Below are 23,121 nucleotides of genomic sequence, written 5' to 3'. Positions count from 1 at the left end.
AGACTAAAAAAACACCCTTCTAAAGTGAGGTATAAAGATAATATTAACTACTCAATGGTACGAATTGGAAACAACTTAGAGGTGAGAAAATGGAAACTTTTTTAGGATGTGGAAGGACCATCTTTGAGCATAGTGGTACCAGATGTCACCTTTAAAGGATGAGCTCGCCAGGCTGCTTCCTTTCAGTTAATAAACAACCTGTGTTTTCTGCAGTGGCGAAACAAACACTGGTGTGACAAACACAGTGAAGTCTGTCCCTGTGCGTTGAACTCACAAGTAAAATGTTCTGGAGCTAAACTGTCGTGCAGGTGCAGGTCTGGCGAACGGAAAGAAGTTCTCCGAACTGTTGGACTGGAAAACTTAAATCGGCAATGACGGTACATCGTTATTAAAGAAAGAACGGACTGTCGTCCCTATCTCATGGGCTTTTTTCTGTCATCTCTTTTTGCATACTGTACCTGAATGTCAACCAAGTTGTTTTCATCCATCTGACCTGCAGAGAGGCCCGAGGAGAGCTGGCGTCCCTATGTGCCGCAGCGCATCTCGGCTCCAGCGACCACGTGGAGTGCCACTACCCCAAGGGAGTGTTTATATAGCTCAGGCGGTTCCTAAGTACTGGATAAGCAGAGAAGGTATTTAAATCCTAGAGATTTTATCGCTATCGTTTCAAGAGAAAAAGTTACTTATGTTAAGCACGTATGTTATTTTTATTGCACTTATTTAATAAATAAAACGGTTTGGCAGGTTTGGGTGGTACCTCTGCGTTTTCAGGCTGTTCCAGCAGAGCTCCCAGCGCGGGGGGTGGAAGCGCAGCCCCCCACGTTTACCCGTTCCTCCCGCCGGGGTGTGGGGTCGCGCTGTGGCTCTCCGCGCCGAGGGGCAGAGCGGATGCCGGTCCGGCCCCGGGGAGGGATAGCGGCAGCCGGTTTGCGGGGCGCTGAGTCGCCGTTCCCCGCCGCAGCCCGGCTGCCGTCGGGGCGCGGTGCGGCGGGCGCTCCCCCCCACCCCCGGGCAGCGCGGCGTCGGGGCGGGCCTTCGGCGGCGTCGGGGCGGGCCGGGGCAGCGCCATGGCGGCGGTGGCCTGGCCGGAGCTGGAGGCGGCGGGGCGGGAGCGGCGGCGGGAGCTGGCGCTGCCCGGGGCGGCGGTGGCGGAGCGGGTGGCGGCGGGGGGCGGGCGGCTGCCGGCGGCGCTGCTGGCGCTGCCGCTGCTGCAGTCGCTGGAGCTGAGCGGCTGCGCGGCGCTGCGGGAGCTGGGCCCGGGGCTGGCCGCCGCCCTGCCCGCCCTGCACACGCTGGTGCTGCGGGACAACGCGCTGGGCCCCGCCGGGCTGGGAGAGGGGCTGGGCGGGCCGCTGCCGGCCCTCCGCCTCCTCGACCTCTCCGGGAACGGCCTGGAGGCGCTGCCCGCCGCGCTGGGGGGCGCGGGGCCGGCGGGGGCGGCGGCGGTTCCGGCCTTCCCGCAGCTGCGCAGCCTCAACCTGAGCGGGAACCGGCTGCGGGAGCTGGGCCCGGGGCTGGCCCGCGCCGCCCCGCAGCTCCAGGCGCTGCTGCTCACCGGGAACCGGCTGCGGGCGCTGCCCGGTGGGCTCCTGCCCCCCGCCGGCACCGGGGCCGCCCTCCCCGGTGGGCCCTTCCCGCTCCTCAGCCGGTTGGAGGCGGCAGACAACGAGGTGGCGGAGCTGGGCGCGGACATCGCCGCCCTGCCGGCACTCAAGGTGGGAGCCCCCGTCCCCCGCCGCCGCCCAGCCGGGACCCCGCCGCCAGCGCTGACCCCCCATGTCGCTGTCTCTTCCAGAGCCTGGACGTGGCCAACAACCAGCTGCGGGAGCTGCCCGCCGCGCTGGCCGACTGCCCCCGGCTCAAGGAGGCCAACTTCAGGGGCAACCAGCTGAAGGACAAGCGGCTGGAGAAGATGGTCAACGGTTGCCAGACGAAGGCCATCCTGGAGTACCTGCGGGCCGGGGGCCGTGGGAAGGGGAAGGCCGAGAGCGCCAGAGAGGAGGCCAGGAAGAAGAAGAGAGAGAAGCAGCAGAAGAAGGATGGTGGGGATGGAGAGCAGGATGAGCTGGAGGAGGCCAGCAAGCTGCTGGTGAAGGTTCTGCACGTCTCTGAAAACCCGACGCCCTTGGTGGTCAAAGCAAGCCCGGGCGTCAAAGATGTTCGACCCTTCATCGTGTGCTGCGTGCTGAAGGGAGTGAACTTGAAGCCGGGAAATGCTCTGAAGAGGTTCCTGTCTGCGCAGGTAACTGCTGCGCTCGTGTTACGCATTTGCAAGGGGAACGTTGCTAGTGGATTTGGAAACGGTCTATTCTAGACTCCTTTCAGCAGATAAGCTTCTGAACCTTCTGAGCTCTTCACCTAGCAGGCGGTGCGGGATCACGGTGCGGGATGGCGGTGCAGCCCAGCCCCTGCCAGCTGCCTAGTCGGCCTGTAATAAGCAAAACTGGTTTTCGTGAAGAACCTAATGGGAGCATAGGTATTACCGTGAGAGGGCGATGAAAGCACATGCGTTTGTGTTGCCTCTGTAACAGCAGCTTGTTAGTGCTGTGGAACCTGTTGAGAACTACTAATAAACCTGCGTCCGTGTTAGAAGTACCCCGGTTTAGCTTAGGTTCCCTAATCTGAACTAAAATGTCCTCCATGAGTAACCTTCCAACTGAGGTATGGTAACCACAGACTTTCCCCTGGCATACTGCTCGCCTGTCCGTTAGATGGCAGGTGTTAGCTTCTTTCAGGTTACGAGACTCTCGTATTTGTGATTGTTTTCTGATTTAAAACTGTTTATCTCCCAGTTGAGGAACACATTGTGTGCTAGGCTTCACTGTCTTTACGTTTTGTTTCTAATTCAGGTAAAACTGTTTTGCAGGTGAAGAGAAGGGCTCCATTTATTGCAAAAGGTTACTCGACCAGCTGATAATGCTACAAACAAATATAAAAGAGTCTGAACCCTAGGAGGAATAAATCGCGTTGATGGTTTTGGTATATTTTGATGGTATTCTTTATGTTTTAGACTAAACTGCATGAAGACATCTGTGAAAAGCGGACAGCGGCCACAATTGCCACCCACGACTTGCAGTTGATCAAAGGTCCTCTGACATACGACGTTCAGCCTCCTGAGGAATTGAAGGTAGGGCCAGTGGCATCGCTGGCCCTTTTCATTTTTTTCCTATTGTTTTCTGGAACTCTATAGAATGGAAAAAAAATACAATTCTTACCCCGTAGATCCCAGAAAACTATCTCCAGGAACTTTAGTTTAGCAGCTGTGCTAATTTTCTTGCTATCCTGCTGTAACGAAGCCTGCTTGAGCAAGCCTCACAGAGCTCCCCAGTGTTGCTCCAGGACTAGTTATGAGTGCTTCTGTCCGAGGACTTAAAGTAATTACGGAAAGCAGACGTAGAGTTTTTTTTTCCTCTGCAAACATTCTGACGTTGCTTAATGTGTGCCTCTGCTTAGGGTGACCGGGGTGTTGGTGTTTCAGTGTTGATCCTTTCTCCTGTCTTGTGGTTTATGTTGTTGCTTTCAAAGAAGAGGGGAAAAAAGAAAAAGCTTGCAGTATATTTTGTGTGACAAGCTCTTAGACTGTACTTGTAACTTCAGAATGTAAAAATGATACTTGGACTTTATCATCCTTACTATTTAAGCCTACTTCAGTGTGTGCGTTAGTATCCTGCCCCAAAACCCATCTCGCTGAAGGACTGGACGGGCGGGATTCTCTGACTCTTTGGGGCTGACCTGAAGTTTTTGTTACATTCTGCTCTCTGGACACTTTGTGTTTGTAACTGTCCTGTGCCCCTGGCCTGGTCCTCGGCAATGAATTCCTTGTTTTCCTGATGGCTAACAGAGCCTTTCCTTCACGGCTTCTGTTACGAGACAGCAGGTTTCCATGCTATTCCGTGAGGAATGACAGTGAAGGAACCAGCTAAGAAATCTGTCCCTGCCTGGTTTATTACAAGCGAATGAGCCTGTTTTCCAAGTGGGTGTTGTAGCTCACACAAAGGTTTAAACTCAGTGTGATCATAGCAGTCCATGGTAAATAGAAAGTGTATTTCCATACTGAATAAGGTGTTGGGAATGACGGCATACAGAAGTGTGGGTTTAGTTATTGACTTGCTTACAGGAGAGTTTTAATAACCCCAGTGTTTGAGTCACTCTTAAATTCAAATGTTTGTTTCCTTGTATGGTGTAGATAACGCCCCTGGGTCGAAAGGAGATCAAGGCAAAGGATCTTCTCCGCCAGCTGCAGTCAGAAGCTGATGAGCAGAGGAAACAGAAGAAGCGTCAGAATGTTTCTGGATTGCACAAGTCAGTAGACTGATCTCTTGTTGGGTTTTCCTCAGGTGAATTTCGGTAACACATACTTGTGTGGAAAAACAGCACTGAAGAAAACATGCTGGAATGTATTACGAAGCACGTTCTGTAACGCTGATGGGGCTAACAAACCCAGCGCGAGCTTTTACGAGTTGGGATGAAAAACACTGAGCTGAATTTATGCATAAAGAGTAACCTGGAGTGAAACGAGGATGATGAGTGCCTTCTGTTACTTCTAGCTGCATCAAGAGTAAATTATTGTCTTACGAGTTATTCTTAGAGGTAACAAATATTGACAAGAGCAAATAGAAGGGAAACAAAGAGGAATGGAGTGTACGTCATGCACAGTCAGTAAACTAAGCAAATCAGAGGTGCAGTAAATCTGCATGTAGCATGAGGAACTGTAAAGTGGAGTGTGTCACTGCCCTGTTCTGCTCACATAGAGATCACCGCCCACATCCACTGCTCACACAGCTCGGGGAAATTTGCCAAGTACTTGATGAGACAACTGTGTATCACCACAGTATGTAAGAGGGAAAATTAAGTGAGCTGTCTGGAAGAAGCAGACAGCGGACTCTGATTTTCCGGTTTGAGCACAGGGGTCTCTGAAAGGACTAGAAGTGTGTCTATCTGCTTTAACCATGTAGACAGTAAAATGGGAGTTACTTTATGGTTCTAGCCCATCATTCCCTGCAGCTGGTGGTTTTCCTCAGCTGTATCACCACAATACTGGTTTTTCTCTGACTTTTTGTTATTGCTACATGGTAGATCAGGAACACACTCACTCATTTTTGACACTATTTTCTGCCATTGTGTCCAGCTGCTGTTTCAGTTGCTTACTTTTTGCTGCTTTGTTTTTCTTGGCAGGTATCTCCAGTTATTGGATGGCAAAGATAACTATCCGTGTCTCGTGGATGCCGAAGGCGTTGTTATTTCTTTCCCACCAATAACCAATAGTGAGAAAACAAAGGTACTCTCTGTTAGTGGAAATACGTTAATCAGAATTAAATGGTGTTTCTTTCTACTGAGACATCTTTAACTCCAGATTCAAAAATATGTGCAGTTCTGTGAAACTCGTGATTGCATTCCAAATGTAAATCTTCAAAGCCTGAACCTTCTCTGCTAGACTGTCAGATTGAGATGGATCTTGGAGTTATATTTTTACCTTCGTAAATCTGTAAGGCTCTGGCAAGCTGTTCCAAAGGCACCAGCCTGCCTTTGCAGAGATAGCTTTTCTGAAGGGCAAGAATATGGTCTTTGACTTTAGAGGAAGGCAGTACTTTGCCTCTGGTTGAATTGAATGGAAGCCTTTCACGCAGTTTGCGTATTGACATGTGTCCAAGTGACTGTGGGTGATTATGCACTGATTCCTTACTTGCTTTACCTGTGAAATCTTTACAGATTAGAAAAGACACCCATGATCTATTTCTGGAAGTGACAAGTGATACCAGTTTACAGATATGCAAAGATGTCATGGACACACTAATTCTGGTAAGTAGTTCAGTAAAATAATCCTGCCTGTTCTTGGTGTGCTTCTTAACAAAATGTTTAATTGCTCACATGTGTTGAGAAGAATACAGAAGTTGATTTGTATTTTAGTATTATTATTCTTCCCCCTCCTTCACTTACTCTTCCATTCTTGCTGTATCACAAAGGGATTTTATATTCTTGTATCCCAACTAACTGGCAGACCTCAAAACTCACCAGGGTAAATAATGTTGTGTTACCACAGTTAGAAATTTATGGTTTGACTTTCAACACCTTGCCCTTGTTAGTGATCTTATGGCTTGAGTTAATGCCAATAAATTCTTTTAGGGAGATTTCTCACTTCAGCCTGCCTGACAATTAGCTTGCTAGGTCCTATCATTATTACAGAATTATCCTTCACATACTGTATTAGCAGCAGGACAGCCTCATTAAATGCCATTCAACATGCTTTCTTTTAAGTAAAGCTTTCTTATGGAAAGGCTTGGTATATGGTGAGTATGCTGTTAAATATTTTGCAAGAGAAGTGTATTTTTCCTTGTCCAGCTAACATAACCTTTAGAACACGCTGCTGAAGGCTGACTGATTTGTGTAGTTGCTACAAGGTGGTAATAGAGACAATTTTAAATGGACCAAAAGCAAACTCATCGGTGGGGACCCTACAGCAGGCTCTTTTTCCTTTGACTCCAGTGCTTTGACAAAGCCTGAGTTCTGCATTCAATGCAAAAAATTAAACTGCTCAGAAGGAGCAGGACCTCCTGGAGAGCACAGGAGTGATAACATCAACAGCCCATTTGGTTTCCTGAAAGATCCTAACCCACTGAAGAATGTTTTCATGCAGACGTTCCTGCAGAGGCTGCCCAGATCCACACCTTGGAAGCAACCTGGAGTTGCTCAGAGGGGTTACCTGCAGAATTAATCTTGTTTTCTGTTATTTTGCTTTTAACAGAAAATTGCAGAACTGAACAGATTTACCTTGGAAAATAAGGAAGACTCGGGCTCGGATAACGAATCTGATGCTCTTTGTGGACCGGTGAATTTGAACCCCAGCCAAAATGTACAGCCAATGAATCTTCCGCTGGTAGTGGAGCAGGTTCGAGTCGTGGACACAGATGGAAACTTGAAAGTACTTTATCCTTCAAAAACTGACCTAACTACAGTTTCCTCTCTTCTGACTGTAATACGTTAGCAGCTATCAAAGCTAAGAAAATTATTCCGTTTTCTTTTTTTCCATATTCAACAATGCAACTTGTATGCAGTGAGGTGGTTTGTTTTTTTTTTAAAGAAAAGATGCCGTGCATCCTGCCTGGGTATGTAAAAACTTCAAGGTTTGATCATGCTACAGCAAGGAGTATTGCATTCTTTCAGCCTTAATAGAAAGTCATCAGTATTCTGACAAGGGAGAGATAACAGCATCTTCAAATGCAAACTTAAAGGCAGAGAAGGCATTGGAAGTCAGAATGCATTAACTGGTACAGGAAAATCATTATGATATCTTAGTGTTTATAAAATGAGTGCAGTCATACTTTCCTGCAAGATCACTATTTCTTCCTGCTGTGTTTCAGCTGGATTATTATTTTGGCAGCTAAACTGAGAAATCCGATAAGTGACGTGCTGTGTACCAAAACTGAAGACAGAATGCAAAACTACTTCGCTAACATCTCATTCTGCATAATTTTATTTTTTTATCTGGAGTAATGGTGAAAATGTAATTGCTGTCAGAACTTGAGGAATGAGTTTTAAAGTGATGGTTTTTGTATTCAGGCAGTAACACAGCTTCCATTTTTAAGTGAAGTCATTTGAATTGACTACAGGGGTTTGTGTGTCCCAGTGCATTTTAGAGCCATCATCCATCCTTGTGGAAATACCAGTTGTACTGACTGTGTTGTGTACCTGTTGAGTTACTGTTGGTCGAGCACTGAATTTATTCTTGCTCCTGAGGTTCAGTTCCGTTCAGAGGGCTAATGCTGCCTTACACGGACACTGCTAAAGCTCCCCGTCTCCCCAGAGTACAAGCACTCTAGCGTCACCCTCCTGGTGCTTTTTGTTACGCTCCCACTTGAAGAGTGTTGGGGGCACCTTCCAAAATACAAATAGAGTGGTTCTAATTTTTGCAGTCTGCGGGTGACTTTTCCATCCAGGCTACTACCTGTATGAATGCAGACCTCTCCACAAGCTAGGGTGACCTACAGATTGACTTTTTTTTCTGTTAAAAATTCTATAGAGCTCTAACTGAACTTCCAGATACTGTGTCAGATACGTCCACCTGTTGGGACTTGCATACTGAATGGGAAAATAAAACAGTTGTTGTTGTCATATGTCACCGTCACTTGTTTTGGCATTGGTGAATTTTCCAGTCACGTAACCATACAAACTTGCCAAAGCAGCGATTGTGTACTGCAAAAATGGTAACTTAAGGCTTTCTAGCTACTTGTAGGCAAGAAGTCCTTAGTAGTGCTTCTGGCTTCCCTGTGATGTCAAATGTTTTTTACAGACCAACGATTTACAGTGAATTGTGCTCTGAGTTGGTTGAAACAATTGAATTAGATATTCCCTCAGCACTTGATTTTAGTAAAATGAGTTTAATTTGTTAGTAAGTCACCATCTGAAAACCAAGGAACGGAAGCCTGAAGTTGGTGACGTATTCTGACTCAGCTGTTAGGGCTGCTTTTCAGGCGTTAGAAGATGCTGCCTTGCAGGACTCTTCCTCCGTCCCTTGGCACTGGTAGGTGACGAAGTGGACACGTCGATGCTGTGGAGCGATGGGACCTTGACACCTTTCTGTTTCAGCATCTGATGGAATTCCATCCGTTCGTTAATTATTTTCTGAAAATTAGGGATGTGTAAAGGGGTGGAAAGCATTAGGCAGACAGCAGTACTGGAAAGTGTTCTCTTATCCCATCAGCCCCTTGGCAGCTGCTGGAAGCAGAGTTTGAAAGAGCCACGTACCTGCATTGCCTCCAGCAGCTCCTCATCTGTCACCTCTGCCTGGGGAGCCTTGCTGCCTGCCGTACTGAACGTAGCCTGAATTATTTTGCTTCGATATCTTTCAAACTTTTGATAAAAGAGGAAAGAAACAGGTGTGTTTAGTCTTTTTACACAAATCTTTGGCATTTGCGTGTATTTACAAAGACTACACTGTCAGACTTGGACAAAGTACTAGTGAATGATGAAATGGAAAGTCCGTTTATGTGAAATGACAGGCAGTTTGACTGGACTTCCTTGCAAGTGCTGTGATAATGATGTGCTTCTGGGTGGACTGAGTCCCTCACCCACGTGTTGGGCTCTGTGCTTGCTACCAGGCACGTAAGCCTGTAGGAAATGGCTTTAAGGTGATATCTGTGACTTTGAGTCTGGCAGGATATTAGAAATCTGGTGGTGTAACTGTTGTGAACTCGAGTTTCTCAAGGGCTTCTGGTATTTAGGGCCTGCTTGCTTTGTCAGTGACATAAGAGGTACATGCTAAAAAATTTGGAATCAAATGGACAGAGCTTCCTGCTCCTCTGGTCCCGTGGCTGCAAAGGGAAGCCGAGCCCTGAGAGCAAAGGACTGCAGTGCCCTGGTGCATCTCCCACTGTGCTTCTGCCCAAGAATGTCTCTGCGCTTTCAGATTCTCTGATTGAAGTGGTTGAAGCATCTCCCAAAAGGGAGGTGGGAGTCTGAAGCGAGGGAGGCTACGCTTACCCTGCTGGTGATGCATTCCAGTGCCACTCTAGTTTGCAGCTCCCTGTGCTGAAGGGTCTCGGCTTGGCTCTGAATGGCCTCTTGGGCCTGCTGCTGCTTGTGGATGAGGTGTCGGCCGGTCAGAACCTCTGCCTGTAGCTGTCTGATTGTCCCCTGTAACTCACTGATCAGCTTGTTCTGCTCAGCCAGTTTGGATTCCTGTTCTGTAACAACCTGAGGAGGTACATAAATCAAGCCATTCTAGCGAGGAGGAAAGTGAGCAGGCTTGGCCACATCTTCCCAGTATCTGGTCCAAATGCTTCTTATATTTCCTGGGCAGAGTCTACAGACTAACAACCTTGCCAGTGCTGGTAACCAGTATTACTTGGCATTTTCTCTAAAACTCCTGGATTGAATAGTTTGGTTTTTGTTGTTTTGTTTTGTTTTATTTTGTTTTTTAATGTGGCAAGCTCCCCCAAATCTAAACCAAGCACAACTAAGCAGCTAATACAAGAATTTTCTATAGCAGCTGTGCAGCAAATTTACCTGTCGAAGACTGCAGTTCTCCTTGTCTATTGTTACCATCATTTCTGCGTGTTTCTGTTCGTCTCTCAGACTGCAAAACTTAAGAGAAAATATTTTACACTTCAGTCTTGCAGTTTACAAGCGCACCTCCTGTCTATGAGGAAGGGAACTGTTGTGTAAACCCCAAATTCCCCAGTGCCAGCTCTCCTAACGCCGAAGGTCACTGTGCTCTCATGGCAGTACCTTGGTAGACATGTCTTGCAGCTGATTTTCTTGCTCTCTGAGCTTCTTTTGGAGCATTTCCTTTTCAGATTTGGTTTTCCGAAGCTTGGATTCTTGGATCTCCAGTTGTCTTTGCAAGGAAGAGATGGTGCCTGTAAAGTTGGAGTACCATTATTAGGCAAACCGAATCCCTGCCAAAAGCTTCCTGGCTCCTTTTTTCCAGGTAAGAATAAGCAGAGCTGCTGTTGTGACTGTCAGAGTATGGACCCTGGGGGGAGCTAATGCTGCAGCCACAGTGACGCTGGTTGGTGATGCATTTTGTAGTAGTTTGCTGTGGTAAATATATAAACTTAACTAACTTCACTGTGTGAGGTAGGAGCTACTCTGAGGACTAGCAGTGGCAGTTGCAAAGTGCTGAGGTGGTGGCGGATGCCCCGAATGCTGCTCAGGGCTTTCTCAGGGGCTTTCTCACACCCCTCACTTGGAAGGGGAGAGGGAAAGTGGTTTCAAAACAAGGGGCATTTCAGCCTCAGGCTGTAAGCAGCAATTGAAAGCAGGAGGTTTTGCCCTCATGAGAACTTAACCTAGAATTTTTTTTCTCGGTAAAAGGAGCGGAATGGCAGGAAGACAAACTCGGTAGTGAGGATAACAGCATGTTGTCGGGCGCCTTGCCCAGCTACCTGTGGCCATGTTGTAGTCATCCTTTGCCTTCCGCAGCTCCTCAAGGAGCTCTGGGCTGGCGTTCTGCCCCTCGGTCCGCCTTGCCCCCCGCGCCTCCTCCCGCGGGACCCCGCCGGCACCGCCACCGCTGGCAGCCCCGCCGGGGCCCGCACCGCCCGCGCTCGCTCCTTCCATCGCCGCGCAGCAGAGAGGGGCGAGGGCTCCTGTGGAGAGAGCGCTGGGGTGGGAGGTGGCGGCGGCCGCCCGGGAGGGCGATTCCTCCCCTCCGCCGGCCGCTGTCAGGCGCCGGGCAGGACGCAGCGGGCGGCCGCCGCCATGGCGGGGCCGGGGCAGGGCCGCGACCGGTTGCCAGGCAACGGCGGCGGGGCCGCGCCTTCCGCTTCCGGGTCGGGGGGGCGGGGCCGGGCCGGGCCGCCGCCATGGGGCGGAAGAAGAAGACGCTGCACGACTACGCGGCCGAGTTCTCGGAGCTGGCGGTGAAGCGGCACCTCCTGGAGCGCGGCGCCGCCGGGGAGGCGGCGGTGGTGGAGACGCTGTACTGCACCTCCTGCCAGCTGCCCATGCGGGTCCGCCGCGACCGCATCCTCGAGCACCTCTCCTCCGGCCGCCACTACCGCAACCGCCGCCTCCTCCGCCAGCACGGCCTGCGCGCCCCGCTGCTCCTGTGAGTGCCCGGCCCGGCCCGGCCGCTCCCTGCCCGGGGCTCGGCCGTTTGGCCGCCGGTGTTGGAGCGGGGTGGAACCGCGGGGCGGAACCGCGGGGCCTCCGCCCCTCGCTCGGCGAGGCAGAGCGGCGGCTCACCCCGAATCCTCTGTCTCGCCCAGCTCTGCAGGTCCGGACGTCGGCAGCGGCCTGCCCCTGCAGCTCGACGCGCCCTCCCTGCTCTCCCAGCCTTCCTTCATCCTCGCTGGCACCAGCGCCATCGTCCCCTCTCCGCCCTCCTACCACAAGCCGCTGGTTCACCACCACCCCCTCGCCGCCACCTCCCCGGCGAGCGCGGCCGTCCCCAGGGAAGACCCGACGCCCTCCACCTCCGCCAGCCGCCCCTCGGCGCCTGCTGCCTTCCACATGAGGATCGCGCCTGCCCCATCGAAGCAGGCCCCCCAAAGAGGGGCTGCGCCTGAGGCCTCCGATGGCCCGGCACCCACCCTACGGCACAGCAGCGGTGTCGGCCTCGCCCTCTTTGGCATAGGGCTCGTTAATAAAGCCTTGTTTCAAACCCTGATGGAGGAAAACGGCTGCTGCTTGCTTTATGTTGTGGAGGATCAGCTGGAGGAGGTGGAGCATGCCTTCGGTGCCGAGTTCCTGGCTGGCACTAGGGTGCTGCGGCAGCAGGACGCCGATATCGCGCTCAACGATCAGCGGTACTGTCCACCACTAACTCCTGTGCGTGCTTCTTCCCTGCCGTGAGGCTTGGGGCGAGTGTCTCCACACGAGGCTTGCTTGCTTCCCCCCTCTGGAAAATGCCACTGCGCCGTAGCAGACCCATACTGTGCTTGTCTGGCTTCGCATATGGGAACAGAGCGAGAGTGAGGGGCTGTTACAGGCTAAGCCTTACGTAGTATGTCATAGATGCTTCAGAAGTCCCTGAGAAACTTAGCTTGACCTGTGCCCAGAACTGATGGAAACTTGGAGGAGTTTAGTTGCAGGCAGCTTTGTTAAGAAATATAACCCCCCCCCCCACACACCTTATTTTCTTCCATTCTCATAGAGTGATAAACACAACACTTTCCTGCTGCCTGACAGTTTTTCTGCCTTGGAGCAGCTGGTCGACATAGGTGGCTTTTTTGAAACTGTTTGAGATAAGTGAGGATAGCTGCAAATAGGAAAGACTGTGGCGTTTTGCTTTACAGTTAAACTGAACAAGTGACATCTAGTGATGTGGTTACAGTCAGTTCTGAAACTGGTATTCTAAATATTGCAAAAGTGAAAGGCAGAGGTTTTAGGAAAGATGGATTTGATATTAGAAACTAAAGCATGATAATAAGCTAAGATGTACAGATCACTGGTTCAGCAGCTCTACTGCATAAATACTTTCAGTTTCATTGTATGTGTTAACTAACAGGATTTAACTCGCTTTCAAAGGACGACTTTAAAAGACTTCCTCCTTTAAGATGTAGGAAAAGCAGTGCAGTTCCATTGTGCCACTTGTGATTTTAACCTATATATGTCATCCCATATTTCATCCTTGCAAGCAGGTATTGAGTTCCTTTTATAACATAACATGCTTTTCCAGAGAAATGGGATTTTATGTCTTTTTTTTTAACTCTTCCTCAAAGTTTCATGTGGCTGTCATAAAAATAACTGTAACTGAAAGGAGCTTTTGAGCATTATTCATTCTACTAAAACCCCTGTCTTCACTGAAGATCTTTCTTTTGATTTCTGCAGGGTCTCTGGAGCCATTATTTGTTTGCCACCTGAAGAAGCCTCTGAGATTGTGATAGATGCTTTACGAGCGGGTAAGAAGAACAGCTGCAAATTGGCTTTTATCTGTATTCAGTAGCACACATTGAGGCAGGTCTTGTATGCTTGCTAAACACTTTAAATGTGAATGCTTTCTCCTTTCAGCAGTGTCCCTTGAGTTGTGCAGACTATCTAATTGCATGATTAAAGAAAAATTAGTCCACTGATAACGCTGATGCTAATGGCTTAACACCAATGGAGTTTGGACTGTGCTGATCCCAGTATGGCCGTGCAGCATGTCTGGTCCTAGAAATACTGCTCGGACTCAAAGGAAAGCTGTCTATAAAACAGTCACACCTCTTGGGGTCCGTAACCAGCTAGTAAAACCGCAGCTGGAGGCCAAAAGAGAGTTAGTAGCATCAACAAATAAAAAGGCATGCTCCAGTCTCATCAAACATACTTTCTAGACTGTAATGACGTCTATAGATTATTGTAAGATAAAAACGTTTTGTGCAGACCGTGTCTTGCCTTCAGTCCTGTGTTCTCTACTGTTTTGCACAGGAAAAGGTGTGTTTTGCGAGAGGCTGCCCAGCTTTGACAGGCAGACGGCAGAAGCTTGTTTCGATGAAGCTGACAGATGTGGAAGACCATTGGTGTGTGGATTCTACAAGTAAGATCAGCATTTTTCTTCTGATTTGTACTTGATAAGAAGTGTGTGTCTGAAAGTAGCCTTGATTCCTCAGGCTTTCCTGAATTTGTCCTCAAATAAACTTAGTTTCACTGCTGCTTGTTAACGTTGTTCATCTGGGAGTTAACTGGATTGGATTAATTCTTCATGCTTAATGGAGATAAAATCTAGCTGTCATGAGATTAAAATAAATGCTCACTCGAACAGATGCTAGTGGAACTCAAATGATGAAGCTTTCAAGATGTGAAAGCTTCATTTGTTTTTAGAATGGCCAAAGGCAGTTGGGGTCCGCATCTCTGCAGTCCTTTGGAGGTTTTGCAATCGCTACAGCTAGTTGGAGCTTCAGAGAAGGAAATACTCTGCCGGTGCTGTGCCATTCACTGAGGCAGTTTCTTGGTGTGTGGTTTTAGGACATGTTTTAGTGTGCATGTACAACCACCAGGTCAGGTAGATCTGTAATTTCATTAAGTGTGCAGCTACTGAGATTTGCTTTTCACTGCTCTGTTTGAAAGCATTTAGCTTGCAACCCTGTTCAGTCTGGTAATGCCCTATCATATTAAACTTTGCTCACGTATTAGACTTTTGTACAAAACTTCTGCCCATACCTTTTCTGAATCTGAGGGTATCTATCCTTCTTTCCCTGTTTGGCAGCTTTGTTGCGGTAAACGAGAACTAACATTGGTGGATGGTAGTGAATTAGCTATGTTCTTTAAAATAGCAGAGAAAAAGGCTGCTCCTTGAATATTTTTTCATAATATTGAAAACTTTCTTTTTTGTAACTTTTTTGTATTTTCACTGATTTGCTAATTATATTCTGCACTTACTTAGATGATGTTGATCCTGTGAAATGTAAGTACGTGTGTTATCAAATGCTAGTGAAAGCTTGGAGTAACTCTTCAACAAAACAACAAGTGACCTTTCGAAGTTCCTTTCAGAGCACCATCTCTGGGACACATTGACCCCATCCACTGCTTAACTTTCCACTCAAATTGGATTTCCAAGCACTGGGGTCTGCATAGAGCTGTGTTTTACCTCTGACTTCTTTCTAATGCCTTTGGCAGGGATGGTGCTTGAGGGTTATTAACCTTTAGGATTGCAAACTACATGGCCATGAAAATTCCGCTTGATATTAGAATTTGCTGGCCTATTTGATGGGAATAGATTTATCAGTCTTTATAAAGTGGTATTTCCGCTTGTTACCCTACATTTGGACCCTTAAGATGAAATAATTGAAACAGAAGGAAGGTAGAGTTTCCTTTTCCATCTGAGTGCTGTATGTACAGGTCTGATCCCAGCCATAAGGATGGACCTCAGCTGAGGTTTTGGTCAACGCTCAACTGCATATAAACTTGTAGGGAGGGCTCTAAGGACACCTGTGGGTAACTTACTGGAACTTTAAATTCTTTAGTTTCTTCATTAAAGCTGTTAGTTTAAGTCTTCACGAGTGCAGATATTAGGCTCGCTTGCAAGAAACAAAATTCATACATAATAAGTGGCTGAATTCAGAAAGCTGTGTCTAACCCTGTCTGTCTGGTGAGGTTCGTGTTGCGTGCTCGCCGCTGTCTGCCATCGAGTCGGCCTCATGCACCACAGCGGTAATGGTGGCCCGGGTGACCTCTTCCTCTTCCAAACACTGTATCACAGTCCTTCTCTCTCTTTGAAGGCGCTTTGACCCAGCGCTGCAGTTCTTGTACAAGAAAGTCCGGGACAGCCGTGCACTGGGGAGGATCCACCGGATATCGACAATTAGCAGCATCTATCCAGCAGCATCTCTGAGCTTCCTTAAAACATCAGGTACTGAGCAGCGTCCTTCTGAAAAGTTCATTCTCAAAGGACTGGAAATGTATCTTGCCCTGTGTTCTGGTGGAACGTCCCCTACATTTGCGTAGCCTTAAGATGCATGGAGATGCATGAGGAGCGTTTTGTTTACCAATTTTTATCTTTGTTGCATTTTTCTGTTTGCTTTTAGTATTAGTTTCTTCTGTGTACGGGACTCTTAATATCAATCTCAGCACAGTTCAGATATGTGCATTGACTGTGGGTTTTAAACATGGAGACCTTAATGCCCAGTTTTCCTTCTTCCAGGTGGAATTTTTTATAATGCTGCTGTGCACGACATAGATATTATCAGTTTGTTGTTGGGAGAGAGTGCACCAGACACAATATTTTCACTGGGGCATGCATTTTGTGCAGGTAAGAATAAATCTTTTGACAGATTATTGTGTACTTCTGGACTTAAGTACTAATATTGGGAAGAGTGTACGAGAGCACGGCAGCCATGACATAATTGTTCCATCATAGAACAGTTGGGAAAAAAAGTCTAGTGAAATAGAGGGCAAGTTTCTCAAGAAGTTGTTGTGGACAAAGTATTTAGCGATGATTTCTGAATTTTGCCAATTCCCTGCTGAGGTGAAGCGGTTGCTGTAGAGGTATCACTGAACTCTACTCCGTGTGGCAGCTGAGGGATATCAAGTTTGCCGTTTGAAGACCAGAGTCCAGAAGATAATGAGCCAACTTTGTGCTTACAGGAACACCAGTGCAGTCTCTTTCAGTTCTTTGCTTTCTCCGATTGCTCTGGCACTTTCCTGTTGATCTCAGCACAGTTAAAGATGTGAATTTACTCTGGATCGTGTCAAACTGACGGGCACGCTCTGGGTTACCAGAATAATTTAAACTAGCCATAAAACTGGAAGCTGCCATTTTTCAAATGGAAATGCAAAATTTTAATTAAGGTAACTGCAGCTGCCGCCGACCTTGCCTGGCTGTTGTTAGAAGGTGCAGTATGCAGTGTTATCATCTGCGGTAAAGCACTGAAATGCAACGAAGTGCCCCGGGGAGGGTTTCGTACCATCTGCCTCGTTCTCGCTACGTGCTGGAAGTTGCCTGATGTTGGTTGTAATAAGCTGCAAAGGCAAATGCGTTTGGAAGAAGTGGAAGCCGCCTTTAGGGAGAGCCCCGGGCTGGGAAGGTGGAGGTCAGGCCCAGGGGCTGTGTGTTTCTGCAGAGCTTGTTCTCCGTCGGCAGTGCCGATAAAGGTAAACCCGCTGGTGTGCGTTGCAGAGAGCGCTTTGCTGTCGCTGTCGCTTCCTGTTTGAAGGTATTGCAGAGCCAGTGTCGCCTCTTAAAGGAAGAAGAGCACTTTGTAGTGATAGTACTTGCTGGTTTGCTGTTCCTGGTGTGAGCGAGTGCCTTTTTTGTCACTCAGATATGGCCTACTTGAAGGATGCAGACACTGTAGCGGTCAGCATGAAATTTCCTAGCGGAGCAATTGTTACTTTGGACGTCAGTCAGCACTGCACTAAAAGCTGTGATCAGAGACTAGAGGTGCGTTCTTACTTTTCAGTCGTCTGTCGCGACACCGCAGGCTAGCACGAGTCTCGCCCCGTCTGTGTTCACATGGGGCACGATGTGTTTTGCCCCGTGCGTACGCCTGCAAGCGCGTTTCACAAACACCTCTGTACCGTGGCAGCAGCGGATCGCTTGTGCTTGTTAATCCACAACCCGCTTTCTCTTTTGTTACCCGAATTTTGCCTCTGTTTACATGTATTCTGCTGGGGTGATAAGCTGCATGCAATCATACTGGAGCAGGAATTGGTGTCAGCTCTCCTGAGGCTGAAATGTTTTCTCACAGTTCATTTCTTGCCTTTCCAGGGTGTGTTTAGGTCTATGGCAAGCCAAGAGTTAAGGATATTAAAGGGGAAGAAAAGTATAAACTCAGAGGCAAATTGTCTGTAAATTCCTAAAGTGATGAATTATAACAGATGCGTGGGCTGCATTTGGGGAGTAATGTCTGTTAAATACTTCACAAGGAGGTTTGCTCAGGTGGAAAAATAAAAGTGGAGGTATCGCATAAGCAGAAGCCACTCTACTACAACACATACCTGATGTTTTCTGTCGTGTCTGATCCATACAAGGGGATATGCCAGTTGCAACTCCTAGTTTTAAAAGCTACTTTTTCCTTGGTTGTACAACCCGGGGCTTCTATAGACTAGCCAGGCGTTTAAGATCAAAAGCACTTAACTTAAAAACGTTGTTCTCTTTCCTGTTTGCTGCCTCTCTGCAGGTTCACGGTTCTCAAGGAACGTTACGGGTGGATAATCAGAATCCTCTGGGAATTACGGAGCATGGGACTTCGGTGTCCATATATTCACAGACCCAAGCTGATCGCTACAGAGATGCGCACAGGGAGCTCTTCCGACACTTTCTGAGAACCCTGAAAGGTAGGACGAAGCTTACGTTAATGGCTGGTGTTGCTTTGGATTTCCTTTTCGGCAAAAGCTGCCCTTGGAGCTGTTCCAATAGCAGTTGCAACTTGGTGTTTGTGCCTGAAACCCCAAAAAGAAATGAGTAGGTGTGAAAACGAGGAATGAGATTTGTCATGGTTAAGTTTAAGGCCGTGTTGTGCAGGCGGCGAGCGAGCTCCCTGTAAGCAGACACGGGGTTTCACGGGCTGGGCTGCCGCCCTGGCGAGCACTGGTGTTCTCAGCAGGTGCCTGTAGAGCGTGATGGTGTGTGCAGCTCGGTGGAACCCGCATGGGGCGGTGAGCCTCCGCCGGAGCTGCTGGCTGGGTGGAAGTGCAGACAGCTAACCTCGTTTCGGTAAATGAACGGGACTGACTGGGCTTCGTTGGGGAGTGCGCTGCTTTTCTCACTTTCAAGTCAGTGAGACAGGTGAGGGACGGAGTGTTGGTCTGAAACTGTGTTCTGGAAAGAAATGAAAGTTGGGAGGGAAAATTATGTTGGACCTTACTGGCATTTGTGAAGAAAGCAGCTGTTTATAACAGCAAGGAGACCCTCGTCTAGAGGCCTGGCTGCCTAGAAGGAATACAAATATTTTGGTTCTGCTGGCTGCATTGGCAAAAATACAGGATTTTAGTCATAGGACAGGAAGGAGAGGAGGCTGAAACTGTCTTTCTAAGATCTGATGCCCCGGGTCCAGGAGCTGAAGAAGGATGCCGTGGTGGGCAGCAATACGCCGAAAGGCAGAGCAGGTGATGATATGGGTTTCATCCAGTGCTTCGTTCCTGTCCCTGCAGGCAAGGAACCCCCCGTGATAACCAAAGAGCAGTTTCTCTGGACAATTCAGGTCGCTGCAGCTGCTGAACAGTCCTGGAGAAACGGATCTGCTGTTGACTTGCGCAATGAAGCATTAGATTCATCTGTAATCAAGACGGAGATAATGTGATGCACGCTGCTGGGCCCTGAGGTGAAGGAAAACCGTTAAGCTCTGCTACAGTGAAGTCGTTCCACCCGGTGATGTCTCTACTGTAACCTGATAATAAGACTTGCGGTTTTGATGTTTCTCCTGGGAATGCCCAGAAGACAGAGGCACTTTTGAACCAGAAGCGCTCAGCGCTGAGGCTGCGGATGTTTCTTAACACGTCGGCCAGAGCCCTGGAGAAATTCTGGGCAGTTTCATCCAGGCGGCTTTTCCTCCTGGAGAGCTCTGCTGGCCGTGGAGCTCTGTTTCCCTGGGAGAAGACCGATGCTCCTCAGGCTGTGGTAAGGTGGTGCAGACCGCCACCAGCCGTGATGGGAAAGGTGCAAATCAGTGGCTTTCCTGGCAGCTTCACAAGCGAGATGACGTAATGCTCCCAAAAAATACGGGAGCATCTGTCTGGTCCATGCTTGTTTCCCTTCAGTCTGTGCAGAAATATGACTTCTGTGCTGAACTCGCCTCTGGGCCTCCTATTTATTGTTTTGTTTGTTGTTTTTACTGGGTTTTCTAAATCTTTTTGGTAAGAAGTTAGATCATAACTTTCCTGAGGGGTGAGGAAAAGAAATGAAAAAGCAGAGAGGGAGAGCTGCGACCGTCCCGACATTAGAGATGAGAGACTTCATAGTAAGGCCATAAATTAAGGCTATTCCATGGAGGAACAACGCACTTGGGCATTTCGGTAATAAACACTGCGTTATTAAAGGGGTTTTTCAGAATGCAATCTGTGAATTTGGACAGGGGCCCTGTACAACATCTGTTACTGGGACCTGCGGCTGCCGGGTGGGTTATTGCGCGCCCGGGCTGAGCAGTGGCCGCGTTACTCACCGCAGCAGCGAGGAGGCGGCTGCTGTTTTCCTTGCTTAAATACAAATGCTGTATGTTAACGTTTTAGTAGCAAAACTGAACTAATAATCGTGTTCTTTGAGTGTAGGAAGGACATCCGATTATGTGTTTTAAAGGTAATTTTTTTTTACAGTCCAGCAGATCTGGAATATACACCACAGAAAAAGATAGTGCCTTCAACAACAGGCGAGTCTGCGTTTCAACCAGGTTCTTTGTTCCTTTTTATTTGCGTGTTGAGCTTATTGCAGATGTATAGATCCGATTATTCTTGTCCGTTTCTCACATGCCAGTTTTCAAGATAGCTGAAAGCTTTTTTTATTGTATTAAAATAATGTTCTCGCCTTGGGTGTTAGTTTATAAACGACACTTCTTGCAAGATTCTTTACTTCAATCAATTTCCAATTCCTACAAATGCAATATATATTACTAAAACTAGAAATAGCGGTGACATTTGTAACTAAAGACAGTTTTTTCATGGAAATTGTTTTTAACGGTGTAATTTTTCAAACTCAGAAAAGCTATGTCTTAACGATAGATTGCTATCAATTTCGTTCTCTGTTTTCTAGTCATTTATTGAAAAACAACAAAAGTTTTAGCTATGAAGAAGTAGCTGTTTGCCTCTTTGTAATCGCTGCAGCAATTTATTAGCAGCAAGCGGGTTTCTTTTCCTTCTGCTGGGGTTTCCAGGCTGGCTGTGTGCAGGCGTGACTCCTGCGGGGTGTCCGCCCCCCTCGGAGCAGCGCTGGGAAGGGACGGCAGTGCGGAGCTTTTGAGGTGGGGGGAGGCTGCTGGTGCACAGGGAGCAAACTGCTGGTGCTCTCCCAAACCAGTAACCCCAGTTGCTGGGGAAAGCTCCCCCCTCCCTCAGCCAGATGTGTGTGAGGAGCAGAGGGCCTGTTAGCAGCACTTGTGCTTTGGCAGCTGCTCCTGCGCCGAACTCCGTCTTGTTGTAGCTTCGTGGGTGCTTGGTGAAGCAAAGCAGCTTCAGACCCTTCAAGGTCTTACGCTTTAAGGCTTACGCTGGAATGGGAGGACACTTTGCATACAATATAAGCAAGACTTTAGTTGCCAGATGTTACAATTCCCACATATGCTTTTATTGTGTTACAAAAAAAAAAAAAAAACCCAAAACAAAAACCACAGCTATAAAAATAACACATTTTCCAAAGATAACATTACAAAAAATACCATTCATACCGTGGTTGGAGTGTATCAGTTAATACTGCCGGAAGAAGCCTTAGTTAACATTGAAAACATGAATGATTGTTTCGAAATCTTTAAAGCATTAAAGTGCTTTAATTAGCCGTTATCTTAAGACATAGGTTCACATTTCAGCAGCGCCAAAGGAGTCGGGTTCCTCCAGTGTGGAGTAGAGGGGTGTGATGGCCCGAGGAGGTGTGCGTGCACCGGGCTCACCCCGGGCGGGAGCACGGAACGGAGCCCATCGCCAGAGGGTGAGGAGACCACCTCCCGCGTGCCCACAGCTCGGAGCTGCTGGTGGACACCCAGATGGAGGCGATGGAGGGAGGACCTGGGCCCGGGGGCAGCTGTTACGGCACGTATGGAGTTGACACTTGTTTTCCCGATGATCCTCCCTTCGAGTGGGGACAGACACCGGCCTGGAAGGAGGAGAAGGCGTCTCTCTGGGACGAGCCCTGAATGTCGTAGCTGGGACTTGAGCTCTGGATCTACTGGTTAGAGTGTCTGGGGCTTTCTCAAGGGTCTCCAAGCTCTTTCCTCAGCCCAGGGAAGAGGGGAAATAGTTGCAGGTTTGCCTCTGGAGGTTGGCAACGCAGGGAGGAGATGCAGGAGTGGAACGGTGCCGGGCAGCGTTGTTTCTGCATGGATCCCCTCAGGCTGCCTGAAATCTCCAGCGACCCAGGGTTGAGGGGGCAGATGAAGCAGCTCCCTGCCCGCCCTCCTGCCCTCCCTCCGCACGGCGGCAGCCCCTGCCATGTGCCTTTTGGAGACCTGTTGTGGGATGTCACCTTTCAAAGCGTGTAGTAGGGGGGGGAGGGAGGGAACACACCTGCTTGTGTCCTTGCTTTCTGCTGAGGCTTTTTTCCAGCCTGAGTCAACAGACAGATTGCGCCTGGAAAAAATGACCAGAAACAGAAAACAAAACTGGAAAGGCCTCACGTGGCCGCCCAGTCCATCTCCTCGTTCCAAAGTGGGATCAAATTTATGCCTCCTGTTTTCCTGCTCACCTGTCTGCAGCCCCCCCAGTGGGAGCCGGGAGGGATTATCCAGACCTCTGACCCCCCAGGAGGAGCCACCGGCTCACCCCCTCCCCTGCAATTGCCCGAAAGAGATTCAAAGGAGGAAAAAAAATTGAATTTTGAATAGATAAGGCTGGAGACATGATTTTCGGCATGTTTACATGCTAGAACATGAAATTAATTTACTTGACACTATAGTGTCTCAGGAGTAAGTATCAATTTTTATAGCTTACATGAAAATAAATCTTTTTTTCCTTACAGCACAATGAGTATACTGTATGTACATTTGCTTCTGTTTATATACACAAATATTTAAGTACATGAACACATCAGGAACTGACAAACAGGTTCTTTTCTGCTCTACGAAGAACGGAAGGGAACGGGTACTTTTTGGCAGTCCGTCAGGAAAGCAGTTTGTGTCACTTTGCATCAGTCACTGGCAGATGTCTGCACGGAGGAGGGAAGGGGTGAGGGCTGGTCCTCCGTGCAGGGATGAAGAGCTGTCGGTTTTGGACACCACGGAGAACGCGGAACGGGGGTAGGAAAGCGGTAACGAAGGCTGCTCTCGTGGAGAGGAGTGTGCCGTCCTTACGCCGCGTCTGCCGGGTGCGGGGATCCTCCCTTAAAACACAAACCAGCGTAAAGCAGCGGCAGGTGGAAAATCCGCGCTGCGTTGGGGGACCCGGCTCGGCCGCCCCCTCGGCTCTGCCCAAGCCACCGCGGTTTCCTCGCTGCCTCCGGTGCGGCTCGGGGCTGCACTTTCTCACATCGCTTGCAGTTCCCCTCCAGACAACAAAATTAGACTTTTCCAGACACCCAAGGCTGAAAATATTTTTCAGAGGGGGTTTCATTTCCCCCCGGGTCTC

At 48.6% G+C, this 23,121-nt stretch overlaps 3 protein-coding genes across 3 annotated transcripts; 2 read left to right on the top strand and 1 right to left on the bottom strand.

Annotated features, from left to right (window-relative positions):
* Positions 1-1,067: 1,067 nt before the first annotated feature.
* Positions 1,068-8,111, top strand: LRRC47 (leucine rich repeat containing 47; the record flags this gene model as incomplete). Its single annotated transcript, XM_082493702.1, has 7 exons — positions 1,068-1,715; positions 1,796-2,242; positions 3,011-3,127; positions 4,187-4,302; positions 5,176-5,278; positions 5,710-5,799; positions 6,743-8,111. The coding sequence occupies 7 exons, from the start codon at positions 1,068-1,070 to the stop codon at positions 6,980-6,982; spliced, it is 1,761 nt and encodes a 586-aa protein (XP_082349828.1). The 3' UTR covers positions 6,983-8,111.
* Positions 8,112-8,420: 309 nt separating this feature from the next.
* Positions 8,421-11,058, bottom strand: CCDC27 (coiled-coil domain containing 27; the record flags this gene model as incomplete). The annotated part of the gene is made up of 6 exons (XM_082493526.1): positions 8,421-8,619; positions 8,743-8,847; positions 9,478-9,690; positions 10,003-10,080; positions 10,225-10,355; positions 10,884-11,058. The coding sequence occupies 6 exons, from the start codon at positions 11,056-11,058 to the stop codon at positions 8,452-8,454; spliced, it is 870 nt and encodes a 289-aa protein (XP_082349652.1). The 3' UTR covers positions 8,421-8,451.
* Positions 11,059-11,303: 245 nt separating this feature from the next.
* On the top strand, positions 11,304-20,605 carry LOC309680037 (myo-inositol 2-dehydrogenase-like; the record flags this gene model as incomplete). The annotated part of the gene is made up of 9 exons (XM_082493525.1): positions 11,304-11,548; positions 11,709-12,248; positions 13,273-13,343; positions 13,849-13,957; positions 15,639-15,769; positions 16,061-16,168; positions 17,181-17,299; positions 18,039-18,195; positions 19,012-20,605. The coding sequence occupies 9 exons, from the start codon at positions 11,304-11,306 to the stop codon at positions 19,158-19,160; spliced, it is 1,629 nt and encodes a 542-aa protein (XP_082349651.1). The 3' UTR covers positions 19,161-20,605.
* Positions 20,606-23,121: the final 2,516 nt, after the last annotated feature.

This window comes from Vanellus vanellus (genome assembly GCF_965231255.1).
Source record: "Vanellus vanellus genome assembly, chromosome: 20".
Lineage (NCBI taxonomy): Eukaryota > Metazoa > Chordata > Aves > Charadriiformes > Charadriidae > Vanellus > Vanellus vanellus.
This window is presented reverse-complemented; position numbering and strand designations above follow the sequence as displayed.